The sequence below is a fragment of the Calliopsis andreniformis genome, chromosome 9, assembly GCF_051401765.1.
Source record: "Calliopsis andreniformis isolate RMS-2024a chromosome 9, iyCalAndr_principal, whole genome shotgun sequence".
Classification (NCBI taxonomy): Eukaryota; Metazoa; Arthropoda; class Insecta; order Hymenoptera; family Andrenidae; genus Calliopsis; species Calliopsis andreniformis.
Window position 1 is genome coordinate 4,264,400 of NC_135070.1, and position 20,337 is coordinate 4,284,736.

Here is a 20,337-nt window from a genome sequence, read left to right on the forward strand (position 1 = left end):
GTCGAGGTTTAACAAGAGAGAATATAACTGGGAAAACCAGCAGAACTATTATATAATTCGTAAACTAATTACCTAGAGCTGACAATTCACCTTCTTCATCTGAAATCGGTGAAACATACAACCTTGACTCTTGTTCCACTTCGGACAATTTGCTATGAAAAATCGTCAATATTACGACATGCATTAGACATCGTAAACGAAGGCATAATTATGATCGGAAGTAGTTTGTGCATCAAGCGATACATTTTACACCATTTTGTTGTCATAAAGTATTATTGCTCTTTTTATCTATGAAAGGCCGCGCTTATTATTTTGTTCCGAAAGGATGTACGAGTTAATGCGTTAGCTCTAAAGGACATCCTATATAAATCAAACGTCGACCTAATAGCTAAGTCCTGTCGTTATTCAGCTCGCGAACAAAATTCGATTTACTCGGAAATTTAAAAAGTTATTTAATTTTTGGACATTCGACCATGTTCTGTACAATATTCGCGCTGTTCGCTTACAGTATACTGTGGAATTCTGTTTTTGCACAAGACACTATCATTTTTGACAGCACTACCACTACAATGTCGCCAAGTATGTAAAATATTTATATATTATAATAATGTCAACCGAATATCTTTAGGATAAATTAATGACGTCGAGATTTCTTGCATTCAAAAATACAATTTATTTTTAATTTGATTGTTGATATTGCTCTTTAATAACAACATCAGATTGACATTTTTTTATTCTTTTTAACTAAAAACTTAGCCGAACTAAATAATATATATTTTATATTTAAGGTACGAGCAATACCATGACATGTTCTTGTGTGCCAATGGGCACTTGTCCGAATATTAGCCCAAGCATCGATATTCGAATTGTTAATACAGTACGTATTATACAAATTATGCTAATTACCATTTTAAAATAATTTGTCACTTGCAAAAATGTTCGTTTTGTTTACACCATCGTAAAAGAAAATTTTCAAAAAATTTACGTTTGATTTAGGTATCAAATTGTTCTATGGGACAAGTATATTGCTGTTCTTCCTCTTCGGAAAATTTAGTTGACAGTTGCGGAATTAGAAAAATTCCAGAAACTGCACATCCTCAAGGCCAAGCTAGCTATGGTGCATATCCTTGGCAAGCTGTACTTTTAACAACAGATAATATTTACGTAGGCTCTGGTGTACTTATCACTGTTAATCATGTCCTTACCGTTGCTCATAAAGTAGCATCCTACGCGTAAGTAAATTAGGTTTACACTCTACTATGTGCAGTTTACTTTGTAATTACATATAAAGTCGTAAAAGAAAGACAATAATTTTTGTTTTTAACTTCAAAAAAATTATATTCTTATGCGTATCCAAACCATTTATATCTGGGCCGCTCTTGAGCGCTTGACTTTCATAAGTGAGTACATTACATACATACTTATACTTACGGAGTTGGAAAAAATATATCGACTACGATTCCATGTTAATGTATGTTATAAAAATGAGACATTTTTAATTTTCTTAACGCATACACAAATAAGAGCTACAACTGAATTTACCAAAAACAAACAGTTTAAAATAGTTTTTTGCTTTATTTGCTTTTACTGCCTTGACTGTTAGCGTTACTTTAGTTTTTTATATAGTATATATAATATAACATACTATAAATACATATTCTAAATATCTGTAATTAAGTTATATACATATACTTATTATATAAATAATCTATTATAAATGCAAGAATCGTGATTGGAGTCGGAAGTTAAAGAAAGAGTAGCCGACGTCGGAGATCAAAGAGTAATCGAAGTTGGAGGTCAAAAAAAAAAAGTAGTCGAAGTTCAAAATTTTGTCTGTCGACTCTACTATACTCTATACTCTATATTAATTAATTTAGAACTTTTAATGACACAATCAGATTAATGGCGCTGACAAATGCCCTCGTGCTCGCAAGTTTGTTTCACGTTTTTGCCTATGACTCGAAAAGTATAAACAGAATTTTTTGATACTTGTAAGTTAGAAGACGAACCAAAAAAGGTAGTATTTAGATTCATCTCTCGATTCGTCACGTTGTTAATTTTTCTTCCTTTTCTATTTTACAAGTTTACATGAAAAGAAAATAAGCGCTCAAGAGCGAGTCAGACATATTTGCGAGTAGTCGTACTTGTAAGTAGCATAAATGGTCAAGATTCAACATTGGAACATATATTAAAACTGATTAGATTAGAAAACAATATACTTCATTTGAAACGCATAATTTATAAGTTTGTACAAATTTTATAGAAATGGCGATCTTAAAATAAGACTAGGAGAATGGGATGGACAGTCTACTAGTGAACCATATCCATCCAAAGAATACTCTATCCAAAAAATATCTTTGCATCCTGATTTTAATTCTCGAAACCTTGAAAATGATGTAGCTATAATAACATTAAGCAATACTGTACCCATCACAAATTGTCCCAATATCAATGTTGCATGTTTCCCTTTTGCAATACCTGCAGCTAATAAAAGGTACACTCAAAGTGTTTTTATTTGTTTATATAAAATATACACATAAATTATTGATTCATAAATAAATTGTTTAAGCAACAACAATACTATTTTTTCCATTAGATGCTGGGTCTCAGGCTGGGGCAAGGATGCATTTGGCACTAATGGACAGTATCAAAGTATAATGAAGGAAGTAAATGTACCTATTATAGATCAAAAAGCTTGTGAAACTTCACTTCGACAAACAAGACTTGGACCATTCTTTATTCTTAACAGTAACAGTTTTCTATGCGCAGGTGGAGAAACTGGGAAAGATGCATGTACAGTAAGTAGCTAAAATTTGTTATTTCCTAAATTAATTCTTCTTTAACAGACTTTATTTTATTACTTTAAACGCATAATCATGATTCATTGTCAGATTAAAATATACTTTTAAAATTATTTATAAACTACTTTGAGTATAGCAAAAAGGCACAAAACATAATAAAGAATTATTTTTTTAGGGTGATGGTGGTTCACCATTGGTATGTCAGTCTGAAAATGGGCAGTGGCAAGTAGTTGGAATGGTAGCATGGGGTATAGGTTGTGGAACAAATAATGTTCCTGGAGTCTATGTTAATGTTTATAATTATATTCCATGGATTACACAACAAATTATTTAACAAATTCGCAAGCAATAATTTTTTCACTTTTCTAATACTAATTACGACAGACTTCTATTATTAAAATAAGGATACAAATTATAAAAATTCTTTTAAAATATTAGGCTCGTAAGATATTATTTTTTAATAATAATTTAGTAATAACTGAAAAAGCTTTCAAAATTATGTGAATTTACATTAGTGACTGCGAGTGTGTTTAGCCTGTAATCATATAATTATAAACGAATATTGTTCAATATTTAATTTATTTAATAATTATAGTCATTACTGTATTATTTTTATATCACATTTTTTGTAATCATAGTAGTACAAATGTATCATGTAATAGTATAAATGTATTTATGGGTGATCAAACACACTAGTGAACATATTATGTAGATTTTAAAAACAATTATTTCTTCTAAAACTACTAGTTTACTACTAGTTTCAAGAACCAATAAATATATATTTAATAAGTACTAAATAGTATCATATAAGCATAATACTTGTATATTTTTATTTACTCTACACATACACACAGGTAGTCATGAAAATATCTGACCACATTACTGTTCAACAAATGTTATATAAAATTACATGTCAATAAAGAGGACAATAATTTAAAATGTATTTTCAACGAATCGTTAATAAGACTTGAATAAATTGTGAAATGCTTTTTTAAATATATATTGTCTATTGTCACATGAATGAACAATAAACAGATTAATATGAAGGTCTACTACTATATTAGCCTGGCCGGATACTTTTTAGACCAACTTTAGATAAATTATCTATCTAAATTATCATTTTGTATCTACATAACACGTGATTCATAAAACGTAACTTTCAAAGTATATTTGATGCATAGGTAATTGTATTTTTCTCGATATGATATAAAGTATATATAAATATCTAAGTAACCCGTTTTATTTTATATATTATATAATTAGTAAGATTCACATACGTTGCATACACAGATAATGTGTTAACCTTCCGAACAAATATTCCACTCAATTCCACTGGATCTTTGATCAGTTTTTTAACCAATTAAAGAATACAAAAGAAAAATGCTGATTTAACATACACAAAACAGACTAACAAACTTAAACGACAACTCATTCACAAGTAAATACTGGAATCTTTGACTCAATCATAATCATAATTCATAATGGGTGCTTTCCAGCTACGACGCACTGTGGCCACTGTGTTATACCATATTATGAACAGTTAAACCGTGCTGTACGCTGTACTGTTCTGTCTACCAAACTACCTCCCTTTACCTCGTGACGTCACTTGACAGAAGGGTCGGCAGGTTCTAATTCTATACCGACTATATCATACCTGCATAGATCAATAAAATCAATTACTCTTAGAACTTTAGAATCGTTCTCTGCTCAGAAATACTATACCGTATCCAGTTAGATATACAGATCAGTGATACTATGTGTACATAGGACATAGTTGGTATGTAGAGGAGTTATTACATTTTGACGTTTTCGAGCGTTCACTATTTTTAAAGAATTTTGGATCTTGATCCATAAATGACAATGAATGCCAACGTAGAAAGCAACGGTGAGTTTAGTGGATCTAGCGGATATCAACTTATAAGTATATTATTTTGTATCATTTGATTATGCGTTTATAGTAAGGAATTAGAGGTTATGGATCGAGTTCTTCCACACGTATTGTACCAATTAATATAATTGTATTAATTGTAAAGTACGAATTTTAGTTTTATATTCTAGTAATGTGTTTATGTCTATTAAGTTTCGTGGGTAATCAATATCATTAATCTTTGAATTATCCATATTTTTTGTATTTATATACATACGTTTGTTTTTGTAATAAACGATAATAAAGTATACATTTACTTTGCAATACATGTAGAATATAGCCCAAATAATGCTGAGGAAGACCAAACAGAAGAAAATATTGACGATACAGAGGTATCTAATGAAAATATTGACTTACATTTTGATTTGACATTGCCAGCAACACACTCTGTAAGTTTTCAATAAATTCTTGAGCATTTTTACTGGTACTAATACTCATCTTGAAAGTAATATTTCTCATTGAATATTATGGGTTAACAGTACTTAGGGCAAAATCTGGAAGAACTTAGAGGAAGGACAATATTAGATGATGGAATTTACATGAATTTACCATTATTAGTGAAAAAATCTGTTATGTTATTTCCTGGACAAACATTACCCATGACAGAATTCGACCCACAGACGATTGAAATGTTAAGAACTTGTATTCAAAACAATCGTACATTAGGTGTTGTATGTTTGAGATATGGTGACATAGTACCAGTAGGCACAACTGCTGAAATTTATGAATGTATGGATGCAAGTCCAGGAGATGGCTTTCGTTTGAAAGCTAAAGGCAGACAACGGTTCAAGATTTTGCAAGTCCTAACACAGGTCTGTTTTAAAATATATTTTATAAGATTAAAATATAAAGTTTTATTTAAAAATTCTCTGATTTATATTAACTTTATTATTAAGTAATTATTTTTTTCTGATCATAATGTGCCAAAGCTTTTTAGAAATTACAATTTCTTCAGTTAAATTTTTCGGCATAAAATTTTCTTATTCTTTTACCTAGGTATTAATTATCTTTCCATATAAAAGTTCTGTATAAAATAATTATTTGCATCTATTGAGTTTTATTTAGTCTCTTCTATACTTTATATTATCATTTCACTCCTTTATCATAAATATATAATGTGTATAGTATACTATATATGTATAGGATTCCGATAAAATATCAGCCAATGTTCAAGTTTTACCAGAAATAACACTTGGACCACCATTCTGGGATGAACGTCTGGTCTCGTTAGATCATTTACGAATACATCCATCTAGTGAGGAGGATTTTAAAAAACAAGAAAAAGTAGAAAACGTAGATGCTATAGCAACACCTTGGCCTGCCTGGGTATACAGACAATACGATGCTTTAAGGCTTTCTTTAAAAATACGGAAACATTTGCACTTTATTGAAAATAGTGAGTATGCTTAAACGTTTCAAATATTTTGCTGGTATTACTTTATCTGTATTTAATCACGAGTTTAATTGATTTAAAATTTTTTGAATAATTTTAGGAGGTAGTAGTATACCTGAAGATCCTACAGAATTGTCATTTTGGGTTGCTCAAAACTTATTACTGGACGACACTGAAAGAATTGCTTTGTTAAATTATGATTGTGCAATTTCAAGATTGCAAAGGGTGATTAAGCATCTAAGAAATGTATGTAAAAATCAACATCTTTGTTTATATTATAAAAGTATGTATAGTAATAATATCTTTCTTTGTAGAATACAATATTTGTTTGCTCTGATTGTGATTCATTCATTGGAGAGCAGTCAGATATGTTTCCAATGAGTAAAGAAGGTCCACAGGGTACTTACTGTAACCGTGTCGGAATTATACACGATACTGTAACTTTATATCGTGCGTATGGCCTTAAATTAAGTAGTGAACCACCCTCAACAGAATATACCTGGTTTCCAGGGTAAAAAACTTTTTTTCTAATTTGGATATTCTATCTTTTATTTCTTATGTCATATGTTGTAATATTAAATTAAATTGTAATTGTTTTTATTATAGGTATGCTTGGGTAATAGCCGCATGCAAGAACTGTCATGCTCATATGGGATGGGAATTTAGGGCTGTTCAAAGAAATTTAAAACCTAAAGTATTTTGGGGCTTAGCACGTAAAAGTTTGAAAAGCATAGAGGGATGAGCCAGATAAATATTCGCTAGCCGTTTTTAAAATTAAGTTTTGCGCCGTCATTGTTGTAAGTTAGTCGAATAAAATATCTGTATATATCCTTATTTCTAATAGCTTATTGGTATCATCACGTTAAATGAAACTAATTATATCGTCTGTCTTTTAAAGCTGTCGATAGCGATTTAACATTCGTTTCTCTGGTACTGAAGAAGACTATAATAATCTATTGTGAACTTCCAATTGACTGACTTAGAGTTCTAGTTTTACGCGAGAAAAAATTAGTATGGAAGCACGTCGATTCTTATACGATCTCATTTCACACCTTTATAAACTTATAAAAGTATATATTGGCAAATTAGGATATAATTGAAAATGGAATAAAAACGTAGTTATTTTTGGAAAGTTATTTTATTCTATATATATTTTATGTTTTGTATAAATGTTTAGATGATAACCATCAAATTTTTATGTAGCTAGTTAATATGGATATTTACACCTATACTAAACATCAGTATGTTAATGTGAAGATTTGTATTATGTACAATTTGTATGAGGTCCATAATGGAACCTCTGTTGTATAATAGCAACTTTTGCAATGTGAAATTTTTACTTAATATTAAAAAGTTATGGTGAAACTATTATCAGGTGAAGAATTAAATTGGTATTATTTTTCCTAACCAATATGTAATATTTACATGTCTTTGATTTTCATGTTATTGTTCATATATACATGTATTAATACACGGAGTGCGTCAGAACGTGTGAGACATTTTCGCAAGATATATCCTACATACATAAACAATGGCTGCATCCAAAACTGCCAGTGTGGTACTTACTTTATATTGTGTAAAACGCTGACCCAATACATACCATGCTGATTATGCTGACTGTCAACGGGGGGAGTGATCACCGGTGTGACTCCCAGGCCACTATCAGACTCGGTACGTCCGACTTCACGCCGAAGCATGGAGGCAATAACTCGTTCCTACCCTCGGCCCCAGCCTCCGGATCACCCCTACTTTACTGGCCCGGGCCTATGCAGAGTGTACCTTCAGCCGGGGGTACGCCCTCATCGAAGTTCGTGCCATGATTCCTCCCTAGTCGTAGCTATAAGTGGTGTAAGACGTTGCAATACATACCATACCCAAACCCAATATTTGCCTGTACGATGCATTACACCTTCAACCTTTAAGATCTTGCAAAGCTCAAAGACATTAGTTTTTTAAAATGAGTGGGACACCATTATAATATAATAGTAGCGGGCAAATAAAAAATTAAGTGTTTCCGCGTATATATGCACAGGAATTATTTTCATGGTCTTTGTATGTAGAATCTACCCTGCAAAAATGCCCCACATTTTCTGATACACCCTGTATGTATAAATGTATACAGGGTACTAGTATCGAAGATATAACCGAAAAGGAGATGTACATAACTAATTATGTCGAAAAGAAAGAAAAACGTTTTTTTGATCGAGGCATTTTCAATAAAATCGAGTTTGAAGATTTGTCGAATAAACTAGAATTTAGCTACTTGTCGGTTGAACACGGTTATTCTATATGCAAGATTGTTTTATGTGTAAATATAAGTCAAAAATGTAGGATAGAGATAGAATAAAACCAAATTTCAAATTCATATACAGCACGGGACACCCTGTATAAATGTATAAAATTGACTTATTCAGGGAAGAAGCAGAAAAGTTTTCCAAAAATAAATAAATAAATAAATAAATAAATTATTACAGTGTGATTTCCATTTATGAAAAAACAATGGTTAATACTCGAAGATTTGTGTGTACATGAACGATAGGGAAGTTGATTAACTTGTATAAGTATAAAATAAAGGGAAACGAGAGGATCATAATTAAAATGCATTTCTTCGTTCGTTTCTTGCGCATGTCGTATATTTCTCGATTACCTTAACTCAATTAAATTTGTTATAATTATATCTTTATTATCTCAATCATTCTCTCGCATATGTATCGTGTTTCTTAGTCGCGTTGAGACTGCAGATATGTTTAACAATCTGCCACAAGAGTTTAATAATTCGATGATAACGCTTCGTATTATAGTACTATCGTTCAGACGTGTTTCATTATATATATATATGTATGTCGTACTCGTTTGAATGCATTCGAGATTCGGATACGCTGTTTCCGTTAATCATCATTTCGACAGTTGCCCGTAGTTTTCTGAATACCATGTTAATTCTTATGATTGTTACTTTTACTTTTGATACGATTTTGGTTTTCTACATTGTTCTCTTAATCATATAAATGCGACGATATATCTGCTATAAATTATACGTTTGTCTGGCATAAACTTTAACATGTCAAATTGCTATCTAGTTACATAGTATTTTATAATGTATGCTCCTCTCTATTGATCGTTCACTTCAAAATTAAAACGAATTTAAACAATTGTAAAGTATTCGTCACTTTGTATGCGTAGCCTACCATTATATAATAAACTTTGTTCCAAATCCATTTGGATTTAAGACGGTATGATAAATATTTAAGATAATAATCATGATTCTGACCACAAGGAAAAAATATTTCTTCAATTACAGTTTTGGATTTGAAATCGTCTTAGAAAGAAAACACCAAGCCATTTCTTTCTTACTTTTTTAGATTTTAGTTTCTTTTATTAGCATGTGACTATCTGCGCATTTTCACAATAATAATACATACTTATAATACATATATAACAGAAATCTTTTGTCTATAAACAGACAAACAGATAATGTTCTGTTAAAAAGGTTTGTTTTAACATTGCCAATATATAAGCATTTTATAGCACATATATAATTAGTCATTATGTCTTAAATAAAATTGTATGTTAAATTGATATCGAACGTCGATTCTTTTCTCCGAACACAAATTCCCTATTTTAGACTTAAAAATAAGAATTTGTTTGTAGCATAGAGGAAACAGCTCTTGATTTTTTCTTGTATATGTCTTTTTCAATTAACGATGTGTGATCTTCTGACACTGTTATTTACACAAAAAAGCATTTTTTGTTTTTCCCTTGAATACTTTTACTTGGATTTGAATAATATGTACACAAGATTTTTTAACGTTGTCACCGTCGTAAGAGTCTTTGTTTACATGTTAATTGTTAAATCATGATCATTGCCTTTAATTTGACACCTATTCTTCATCCTACACGAACTTAATTATAATAATTAAAGACTGCCAGACTTGTAAGTAATTCAAATTTACTATATCTTAAATATGAGAGAATATTATCGAGAAAACATTTATATGAATATATTCGTCGCATATATTCGAAAGTATCCATTTTAAGTTATGTATTCTAGTATCTTTCAATACTTGTTCAACGTTAAATACTCATCCAGTGAGAATAGATAAAGTATCAGAAATAAAATTAATTGGAGTATATAGAGACACGGGTCAGGAAAACGTACGTAACAAACTGTCGGGCTTTTTGTATCATAGCTGACTTTCATCTCGTCTCGTATGGATGTTTTATCATACACTTGTACACTTCACATACTCATATTTATTTATAGATCTGCAATTCATTTCATACGTGTCATTACTACATCCAATAGAAACATAAGTTTAATCAGAGTTAATGAGAGACTTACTTTCAATTTCCGATCCTGCAGAGATAAGTTTGGTGTGCGGCTGTGCAGTTGTGCTTGGTTGTTGGTTACTCAGTTGCCCTGTAGTTGCTGGTGCTGCGAAACCCGGAGGTGGTTGCATTGCCCAATGTTGAGTTGGTGCGTTCTGTTGTTCCTAATAAAATCAAATCGATAATGTTATTTTTATTAAATAACACTAATATGTACATAAGTACCTTGTACAACATGATTTATTTATTAACGAAATTAATGCATCTGTTCTAACGCATGAAGACTCCAAGAGCAAAACTTGATAAGTTCATTTTTTCCGATAAGTTCCTTGATAAGTTCATGTTTTCATTTTCTTTTAAAACGTATATAGAGAAATAACTTGACAAGTTCGTAAGAAACAGGTGAATAACATGATAAGTTCACAAGAAATTTTATGTTTAAAGAAAAGTTTAAAGATTTACAAGATTTAAAAGTGTCTTGTAGACCAGCAGCTAAAGACTTTTTCGAGAAACTTCAATACAAAAAGAATCTTACTGTATAAGTAATAATAATATAATAACAACATTTATTATTATTATTATTATTATTATTATTTTCGCATTATTAATATTACTATTTCATTTCACTGTTTAACATCTTTTATTAACTTCAGTTACGTGATTTTTCTTGTTTTTATTTGATATTTTGAAATAAAATATTTTATTTGAAGTAGTAACTTTATTTTTCTGTATAAGTTATTTAAGTAAAAAGAGTATTAAGAGTATTAAATTTTTAATATTATCAAAAAAATCCCTGTAGAAACCAAAAATCAAATATTAAAACAGTTTTATAAATATGAGATTGATTTAAAATTATGATAAAATTATGAAAATATGACTCATCAAGTTCTCTTGTTATCTTCATATGTTAATGATATTGATGTGCCAATTTTTACTAAAGAATTGTATAAAAGAAAAAACATCGATATTTATTACCTGTTGCGCATTGTGTGATACAGTATGTGTCGGATGAACATGTGGAAATTGCCATGTACTAGTTGTTTGGAATGGAAGAGGCCTAGAAGAACTAACAATAGCTGGATCAATCGAAGTCCAGTCTGCAATAGGTTCAAAATTATTCCACCCTCCTTTTTGGTGTAACGCTTGATGGTGGAATTGTTGTTGTTGTTGTTGTTGCTGCTGCTGCTGCTGCTGCTGTTGTTGTTGTTGTTGTTGTTGTTGTTGTTGATTATTAACATCACACCAATCTTTAAGCGTATAAACTGCATCACCTGCGCATTTACTAATACCTATTTAAAATTGTAATAATATATAAAATATTAGTGATGTAAGGAGAAATTTTGTTAAGGCTAATATGTTACTAGAAAATGTTACTAGAAGTTACCTTGTGAATTCAGAAGAGGGTTCCCATTTGGAAGATAGGCATTTTGCTGCGGTGGTTGAGCTCCTGTAAACAGCATACTAGACGAATGACTCATGTATAATATTATATAGGTTTACAAAGTCACAAGAATTCAGTTTGCTTTTATACTTGGATAACACTATTGCTCACCACAAGTACATATGTATGTTTATTACGCCTAACTTTATTAGTCCTAATTCATTATGATTTTATAATTTTAAACTTTAACGAAAAATTTTTGAAATAAAAACACATTTAAATATGCTTCTTAAAAATATTTACAAAAATGTTACGGGTTTTAACAGTCGTGGAAAAAATCGCGAAAATACTAACCCGAAAGAGCACCGTTCGTGGGAGCTGGTCGCGGTATACCAAGACCAAAAGAATTCATGTGATTTGGTGTAGAACCAGGGAAACCTGGTGGTGGAAGGCGACTGCGTTGTCCCAAACTGGCAGCAGCCATAGTACTCTGAGCTGGACTTTGTGTACCGTTTTGTAATAAATTTTGTGGAAGACGAGACAGCAAGGAATGCGATTGCTGAAGAACTTGTAAGTTCTGCAGATGTTGGGCCTGTTGCTGTAAATGTGCTATATGAGCAACCTGCAACAAACAGTTATATAACACAAAAATTGACAAGAACATATTGTATTTTATTTTATGCTGCAGATTCAATAAGCACTTCATTCTGAAATTGAATTACCTGTGGAAAGTGCTGCTGGCCAAGATTTGCGATATTTTGTTGATGTTGTACCCTATTTTGTTCTTCGCGTTCTCTTTGCTGTTGTTGATGATGTTGAAGCAACCTTTGTCGTTGAATTTGCATTTCATTCTCCATAAGTTCAGCCAGAGCTTTTTGTGTTTCATGAAAAGGATCGAAACCTAAATCGTCATCAGCTTTTATGTCTGAACCTGGTTCTTTGTGATTCCGAACTTCTTCCAAGGTAGCATGACCGTTTTGCTTTATGTATTCACAGTTCTCTTGATTTTGTTGTGCCTTAGGATATTATAATTGTTCTTATTAACTATATCTAATAATACTCATTCTGTCGTAAAATTTCTATCTAAAATCCTATTTAAGATTCCCTCTCATAAATGTAAATGTTAAAAAGATCATGCAATTATTTTATGAAACTTTGAATAAATCAGGAAAAAAATGATAACAATTTCATATCATAATGAATAAATAACGTTAGTAAAGTACACAGTTATCTAATCGAATTGCTCACCTGCAGAGCAAGCCTTTGTTGTAATGAATTTTGTTGAAAATCTGCCATAAATTTGGATGCAGGTGAACTAACAAGCAAACTTGACGTGAATGTAGCAGATGGTTCTGAGAGTGTAGTATACTGCAGATTGGTATAAACTTCTTCATCTACAAAACCTTCAGAGTTGAATGTCACTCCTGGTGAACTAGAAGGACTGGATTTTTGTACAACATGATTTGCTCGTGATGTTTCAGGTTGAAAACCAAAAGCTGCTTGCCAATCTTCATTCGACTGAACCATTGGTAATGAGTCAGGAATAGAAGCTAAGCCTGTGCTTGTCCAATTCAGGTTTGGATTTGCTATACATCCAAAAAAAGAAAAGAAAAAAAAAATTAATTGTAACTTTTCATTGTCATATGAAATGTAACAAAATATGACAGAAAGATGAACAAACTATAAAATATCACTAAACTTAATTATGTACTTAATGTGCCAAATAAGATATAAGTACACAACAAATTGACTACAATATTAAAAGATCATTGTGAACACAAAAAATATATAAGGATCACAAAATTGTAAAAAAGCTACACATGCCTGTCAAAGAAGTAGGTGGCACTGATGAGGTGGTGGTAGAGATTTTCTGGAAAGTGTTTGAGCTGAAGAAGCTATTATTGTCCGCCTGAAAGATTGACCGATGACTAAGTTGAATTTGAGACCCATTATGTAGTCCTGGTGGAGGCTGTTGATTGGCACCTTGTGACGAATTTGTGCTAGCTGGAGAGGAACCTAAAGATGATATGCACAAATCTCTACACTACGAGACGTGATCAAACCATTTTGATACTTTTACAATGCCAGAATAAACAGCTCCTAACGCTATACGTCTCTGTCACCATTAATAAATGTCGAAACTGTAGTGTGTAAAATTGTGCCTGGAAAACTTGTATATTGCATAAGTTTGAAAAATAATTTTAAAAATTACAATGCTTATAGTAATAATTTTTATGAACGTTTGTGGGATAAAGGAACAAGACAAAATATAATATTTTCTAGACACTTAATGTATGTATGTGCCTGGCGAAGTAACTTGCAAGAAGGATCAAGTCAAGTGTGCACACATATACACAAAAAACAGTTACTATATTTTTTTCAAAGAACTCTCTTTATTTTGGCATATATTTATAACTATTTAACTTGTATTTTACAGTTATGGAATATAGCTGTAAAACATTTGGATATTATTGACATATAGAAATAGGCACACAATTAAAATGATTTGTAATTTATTACAAAAAATCTACATGACATATTTAAAATTATTGAAATGTATAGCTACTATATATAACCTCTTAAAACTTCCAAGTCAATATTCTATATTATTTAACACTTTTTACAGGATTTTGTTAAATTTTGTAAACGTTAAACAAAAATAAATATATTTTCCGACAAAATGTTTAACATTTAAAAATTATTATTAAAGCAAAAAGTACGTTTAAAATGTATTCCTGACATAACATAATTAAAAATCTATTTCAATTCTAACATAAATTTTCAAGAATATCTATATGACAAAAAATTTTTATTATTTATCTCTGTTTTTATATTTAGTTCCTACTTTTTAAAATCAAATTTATATTCTATCGAATTTAGCTGGTTTGCATATTTATTCGAAAAGTAAAAAGTCCAGACATATAGAAACGATCACGAATATCAGAAACTTACCCAATATAGCAGCACCATTATTCTCTTCACTGGATTCTGCTAAATGTTCCACTTGTTGATTCACATTTGAATCTTCTGTACTCGAAATTGTGCTAGCTGGTGTACTACCTTCACGTTGTTGATCTGTTTCACTAATTGAATGTCGGCGCTCTCCATTTTGCACTACTCCATTTACTTTAAGTTCCTGAGACTGTTGTTGCTGCTGCTGTTGAATTAATTTAGATCCTTTACTATTTTGCTGTTGTTGTTGTTGTGAAAGCGGTTGCTGTTGCTGTTGCAATGGTTGTTCCGATTTACACTTATTACCCAATTTTTGTAATACATCACTATTTGTTTCTGACGAAAAATTTCTAATCTCTTTTTGTCCATTAATTTGTGGTTGTATATTATTTTGCGCACCAATAGAGCTTGACTCAGATCGTGAAGTTGTCCGTGTACCATGTTTTTCTTTGTTTTGACAATTTTTATGTTTATTTCGTGCTGCCTGTGCTTTACTTTCACTATTGCTCTTGCCCCTCCGTAAGTTCATACTTTCACCTTTATTGTTATTATTTTGTTGATGTGTAGATCCACCAGACGATACATGACTCTGTTGATTTGTTGTACTTCCATTTATTATGTTGTTTTGTTGTGATGTTGTTTGTGATGGCGGTGATAATTCTTTACAATTTGTTTGTGTACCTATAAACATATGAATAATGTACGAGTTAATCATAAATTATTTTCCAGATTCAACCTGTCTTATACATAATACTTTTAAGTTTATATTCTTGAAATTACTACAAAAAAGGAAGCCTACAAACTGTACTTTGAGTTTAGCGTAACCTAAGATACACCACTTTTACAAAGTAGAAAGAAACTCTGTCTCATTTTTGAGAAATTAATTATTACAAATATGAAATTTTTTATCAATGAGTATCAACTGTACAAATGTAACTCTCATCACTAAAACAGTATCAGGTTACAGAACCTATCACTTAGAAAACGTGAGTGACATGTCATTACACAATATCATTTAATACCACACACAAAAACATTTACATGTTTGTAAAAGCCTATGTTAATTTTTCCAATTTCCTGGTTTCCTATCAATGAAAAGAAATATTAAAATGTTGTATAGCATTTTATAAAGATATCAATATATGAGAAAGGAAATTTTACTACGAAAATTATGTAAAAAATAAAAAACTTTTTGATCAAGATTTGGATACCTGTGGACAGTTTGGCACATTACCGTCTACGCTATATTGCTTCTGTGACAAAAGTTGTTTGTATACTCCACATTCATCGATACAAATGTACGCATTTTTAATAATTAATTTTTTTTATACAAATCAATTCAAGAAGAATAATTAACCAATCAACAAACTAGGAGCGCAGTTCATAAGTTCCTCTTGTAAATTCATCTTTTAGTTATACAAGAAGGAAGTTTTATAAAGATGTAGAAAGAAACTTACTATTTGTTTGTCCCGTTTGTAACGATGGCCAAGCTTCTTTGGCTTGCGAATTTGATGTTCCATTCTCTCGAACAATACTACCTGTCACGGACGGTGATGGTGTCGGTTTTCTGTATAACATATTTCATCCAAATGAACTATACAATCTTCTATTCATAATGCAACAAACCAATTTCAACTATAAAAAAAACATTACCGCTGTGCAGATGCATGTGATGCATGTAACGATTGCACAAGCTTCTTTTCATATTCTTGATGTTTGCCTTGATGCATCTCCTCCTTCGTAAATGATGCCTCCTGGTCCCCAAGATCATGTAAATACATACAATCCGGTTTTGGACAAGGCTGATTACGCATAAAATGTGAACAATACTTTGTTGTCCCTAGTGACGTTTTTATTGTTCGCCCATCCATAACAACATTATTCACAGCCTCTATAGCACGTAGCGCATCCTCTTGACGCTAATATTGAACAAATTTAAAGATACATAGTAGATACAAATACAATGAACTATAATCTTTTAGAAAAAGAAATTAGTAACTTACTTGGTAAGTAACATAAGCTGATGCACTAGGACCTTGAGACCCTGCATAGGAAGTGCTTTGATTTATTACAACTTTGTGAATTTTGCCAAATTTTCCAAAATATTCATGTCGTTTTAATATCTAGGGGAAATTATGATTGACATTTTAAATAACAATGTTTTACGTGTATTACTATAATATAAACAATCTGTGTGTAATACTTACATCAGCATCCGCAAGCCGTAATGGTAATCCTACTACAAATACTAGATTTTTTTGTACTACTCTTACATTTGCTAGATGTTTACGATTTTCGGTAACCCTTTGCTTACGTTGCTGGTCCTTTAACCTCTTTTCCGCTTTTAATCTAGCAAAGACAATACAGGTTAGTTTATTGTATATTTTTTTATGATCAATATATATTTAATAAACACTATGAGACAGATGTTAACCTTGCAATTTCTTCCATACTGAGAGGTTTAAAATCAGCAGGATTTTCAGAATAGGCCTTCCGACAAGCAGGGCATAAACCATTTTCATCAGTACGAATTCTGTGCCAGCAAAAACGACATATTTGATATCCACAGGTGCATGGAAAGAAATTCAAATCATCCACTTCCAATGGTTCCATACACAAAGGACATTCCAGTGCATCTTCTCCACTTTGATTCAATACTGACATTTTTGTTTTTATCTTTTGTATCACACAATACAATAAGTTATCAAGATTTTCTTATCTGTAAATCCTGCATATACATAAACACGATTCTATAAGAAACATTTCTTTTATAGAAGTTTTACTGTTACCAAATTACATGTAACAATATTGGAAAGACACAGAGAATATGTATAAAGGAAGAATTATCTTCTAAAATTCATTAACGAATAGCAAATGCTAGAATTACAATGTACTTACACACAAAACTTCAGCAATGTCTTGATGCTATGTAATTGACTGTACTTGTAACTTCTTACGCACTATTATCCTTGCACAATCTAAAACAAATAGCAAGGCATTGAAAAATTGTCCATTACAGATGATATGAGTCAGACGCGTCGTTGAGTGTTGGCGACCGATTTCGAACGATTTCACGGCAGTCTGAGAGACAGATTTTACATCCTACTCGCGAAACCTCTCTAAGCGTCGATTACTGAAATTCAAAATTCATTCGCGTCTGCTAAGCCCACATAATTGCGAAGTTATTATCGAAATGAATGCGTACCAAATTGAGAAAAGAAAAATTGAAACGGAATGTTTCTTGCGGCGAACAGAATGCAAAACGGTGATTGTTTGGCTGACAGATTTGACGAACAGTTGGAAAAGAACGTCCGTTTTGACAGGAGCTGTCAGACGAACGGTAAATGAACAAAGGACGCTCCGGATTTCAGTCGATTAGAATGAGAACACGGTACGCCCTGGAACGGGCGTAAAAATGACAAGTTTATACGGTGAGGTTGAGGATCGTCGACGAAAAACTTGCGGTAGGGCCACAGTCTGCACTCACTCACTCTCCTCTCTCCTCTCTTCACTCTCTCTCTCTCTTTCTCTTTCTCTCTCTTTCTCTGTCTCTCTGTCGCGCTTATGACACAGGACACGAACTGCACGAGAGGGCGACGATCGGACGAAACAGCTGTTGGTGGCATCGAGAGAAGCGAAGAAACGTCAAAGAGCGAGTGAGAGGTACTACGCCATAGCGGAAACCTACGTGAAAATCCGTAAAAAGTCAACGATGGTGGGGCATGACACGTAAATACCTCGCCTCTCCGAATACAACTATCCGCATACGCAAGGACGATGGTCTTTCGACGTTTCGCGATACAATTTTGAAGGGGGGAAAAAGGCTAGTGGCTAGCGAGAGAATGAGAAATGGAAGTAACGAAAGGAGTGGCGAAGGGAAAGAGAAGGGGGACGGAGTGGAAAAGAGAGGAGGAGAAAGAGCAATCGCGGAGAGGGGAGAGGAGAGGTCGTGGGGGAATGCGTGAGAAAGAGACAGATATAGAGTGTGCGAGAGAGATGGATAGAACAACGATGCCATCATTAGTTTTGTCCCTTTTTAGCCAATAGTCGTTGTCCCGATCTTGCGCGTAGAAGAAAGACTCTCACCGATTTCACCGTCTCTTCGTACGTGCTTTTTGACAAAACGCAATTCTAGGCGGAACGCAAAACAATTACGAACCCCCAACAAATGCACAGGTTCCCTCGTACATTCGATTCACGGAGAGGAAAATTATGAAAATCCGATCAACATGGTACAGTTCGCCGCGAACGTCACAAAGGATTGAATGATTTGTCGCCAGAGGGGTTGCTAAATACCCTGGACTGGTTACAGGGTATACCTGGGCTCATTTAACCTTAACTTCGTTCGATAGGGTAACGTCACGACAGTCTTTGTACCTTGAAAACCGCCTGGTACTTGCTATTTTTGTTAATTGTAGAGCTACGCTCGCGCATCCGTCGTTCCCGATTTCTCGGCCCTTGTTTACTTACGTTACAACTTTTCCACTAACAAGTCTCTTTTCTGTACTGGGAAATTTTTGTACAGTCTTCTAGATCTGGTCGCATGCGCACCGCGACTGCGCAGAAACGGACGTTACATACTGATATTTAAAGAAAGGCGCATAGGTATAAGATTCTGAAAGCGCATGTCGAACGTGACTTCGATTACGTTATTATACTCGAAGAAATTGTTAACCGTTGCTCCTTCTCTTCATTTGAGAAGCTTATACTTGTTTCCGATGTAAGACAAAGTAAAGTAAAATTTTTGATTCAATAGAATGAGTCATAATAGGAGCTTCCAAGGTCTGTAATTTTGTATTTACCGCGCATCCAGAAATAGTCTATGGTTGATCTAACAGTGTCGCCAATAGTTGAATGTAAATATTTCTAGAATTGGTTAAAATAGGGTACGTTCTCATTGGACGAATCCACATGTATTTCTTAATTGTTTAAGTTGATTAAACAATTTCATTAATAGAAATCATTGCCTCTTATTGAAGTAATATATGACATTTTGATGAATTCCAATGATAATTTCAAATGAGCGTTACGTTTTATTGTATAATAGTTATGAGTTCAGTGTTACATTTTAAATTAGCGTTTTTACATTTTAGATGGAACATGATAAATTAAGTTTCTTTTTCTTTTCTTTTTTCTTTTTTAATAAAAAATAAGCATGTAGCAGTTTTACGAGCAATGTAGCAGTATATAAATTTTAAACAAACTATAATACATAACATTTTATCCTGTTCTCATTTTGTTCTTTTGGATAATTTACTTGATTGCACTTCTTCTAATTTTACCTTCATAATTTACACCAAATAGTGGATGGCGAGGTTTTAAATTTGTAGGAAATGGCACACTAGAGTTTTCTATTTGTAGTGGTTTAGTTTTTGAAATACCTGAAAGTTTCCTTCTAATGGTAATTGCACCTGCTGGTTTTACATTAACTGTATATAGAAAACATAATGTTATTAGTGAAAATCACTGATTATATCTTTTGTTAAAGGAGAGAAAGAAGAGATGAATTACCAGTTTTATATCGTGACTTCACTTTGCCAGTGTTAAATACGCAGGT

At 32.2% G+C, this 20,337-nt stretch overlaps 3 protein-coding genes across 12 annotated transcripts; 2 read left to right on the plus strand and 1 right to left on the minus strand.

The window, feature by feature from the left end:
• The first annotated feature begins 473 nt into the window (after positions 1-473).
• Positions 474-3,216, plus strand: LOC143183310 (inactive CLIP domain-containing serine protease A3). Its single transcript, XM_076384834.1, has 6 exons — positions 474-579; positions 789-877; positions 997-1,232; positions 2,264-2,494; positions 2,597-2,798; positions 2,977-3,216. Exons 1-6 carry the CDS (start codon positions 474-476, stop codon positions 3,133-3,135), a joined length of 1,023 nt encoding a protein of 340 aa, XP_076240949.1. The 3' UTR covers positions 3,136-3,216.
• A 929-nt stretch (positions 3,217-4,145) lies between these two features.
• Positions 4,146-8,639, plus strand: Ohgt (E3 ubiquitin ligase component cereblon). 2 transcript variants are annotated; one of them, XR_013002723.1, is made up of 8 exons: positions 4,146-4,686; positions 5,002-5,117; positions 5,208-5,540; positions 5,872-6,124; positions 6,222-6,367; positions 6,436-6,632; positions 6,728-6,918; positions 7,020-8,639. XR_013002723.1 is itself a non-coding variant. In XM_076386134.1 (7 exons), the coding sequence occupies exons 1-7, from the start codon at positions 4,656-4,658 to the stop codon at positions 6,861-6,863; spliced, it is 1,212 nt and encodes a 403-aa protein (XP_076242249.1). In that variant the 5' UTR covers positions 4,146-4,655; the 3' UTR covers positions 6,864-8,639. The 2 variants fall into 2 exon arrangements, 1 of the variants encoding a protein (XP_076242249.1); XM_076386134.1 differs by having other exon boundaries at positions 6,728-8,639.
• Positions 8,640-8,724: 85 nt separating this feature from the next.
• Cnot4 (CCR4-NOT transcription complex subunit 4) lies at positions 8,725-20,026 on the minus strand. Of its 9 annotated transcripts, none has more exons than XM_076386131.1 (16): positions 19,251-20,026; positions 17,679-17,758; positions 17,215-17,508; positions 16,988-17,129; positions 16,784-16,903; positions 16,434-16,699; positions 16,238-16,347; positions 14,781-15,461; positions 13,653-13,844; positions 13,077-13,414; positions 12,551-12,844; positions 12,183-12,450; positions 11,832-11,894; positions 11,423-11,736; positions 10,461-10,611; positions 8,725-10,384 (listed from the first exon to the last, which is right to left on the minus strand). In XM_076386131.1, the coding sequence occupies exons 3-16, from the start codon at positions 17,442-17,444 to the stop codon at positions 10,377-10,379; spliced, it is 3,177 nt and encodes a 1,058-aa protein (XP_076242246.1). In that variant the 5' UTR covers positions 17,445-17,508; positions 17,679-17,758; positions 19,251-20,026; the 3' UTR covers positions 8,725-10,376. The 9 variants fall into 9 exon arrangements, with proteins under 9 accessions (XP_076242246.1, XP_076242245.1, XP_076242247.1 ...); XM_076386130.1 differs by having other exon boundaries at positions 19,158-19,263; XM_076386132.1 differs by lacking the exon at positions 19,251-20,026 and adding an exon at positions 18,940-18,964.
• Positions 20,027-20,337: the final 311 nt, after the last annotated feature.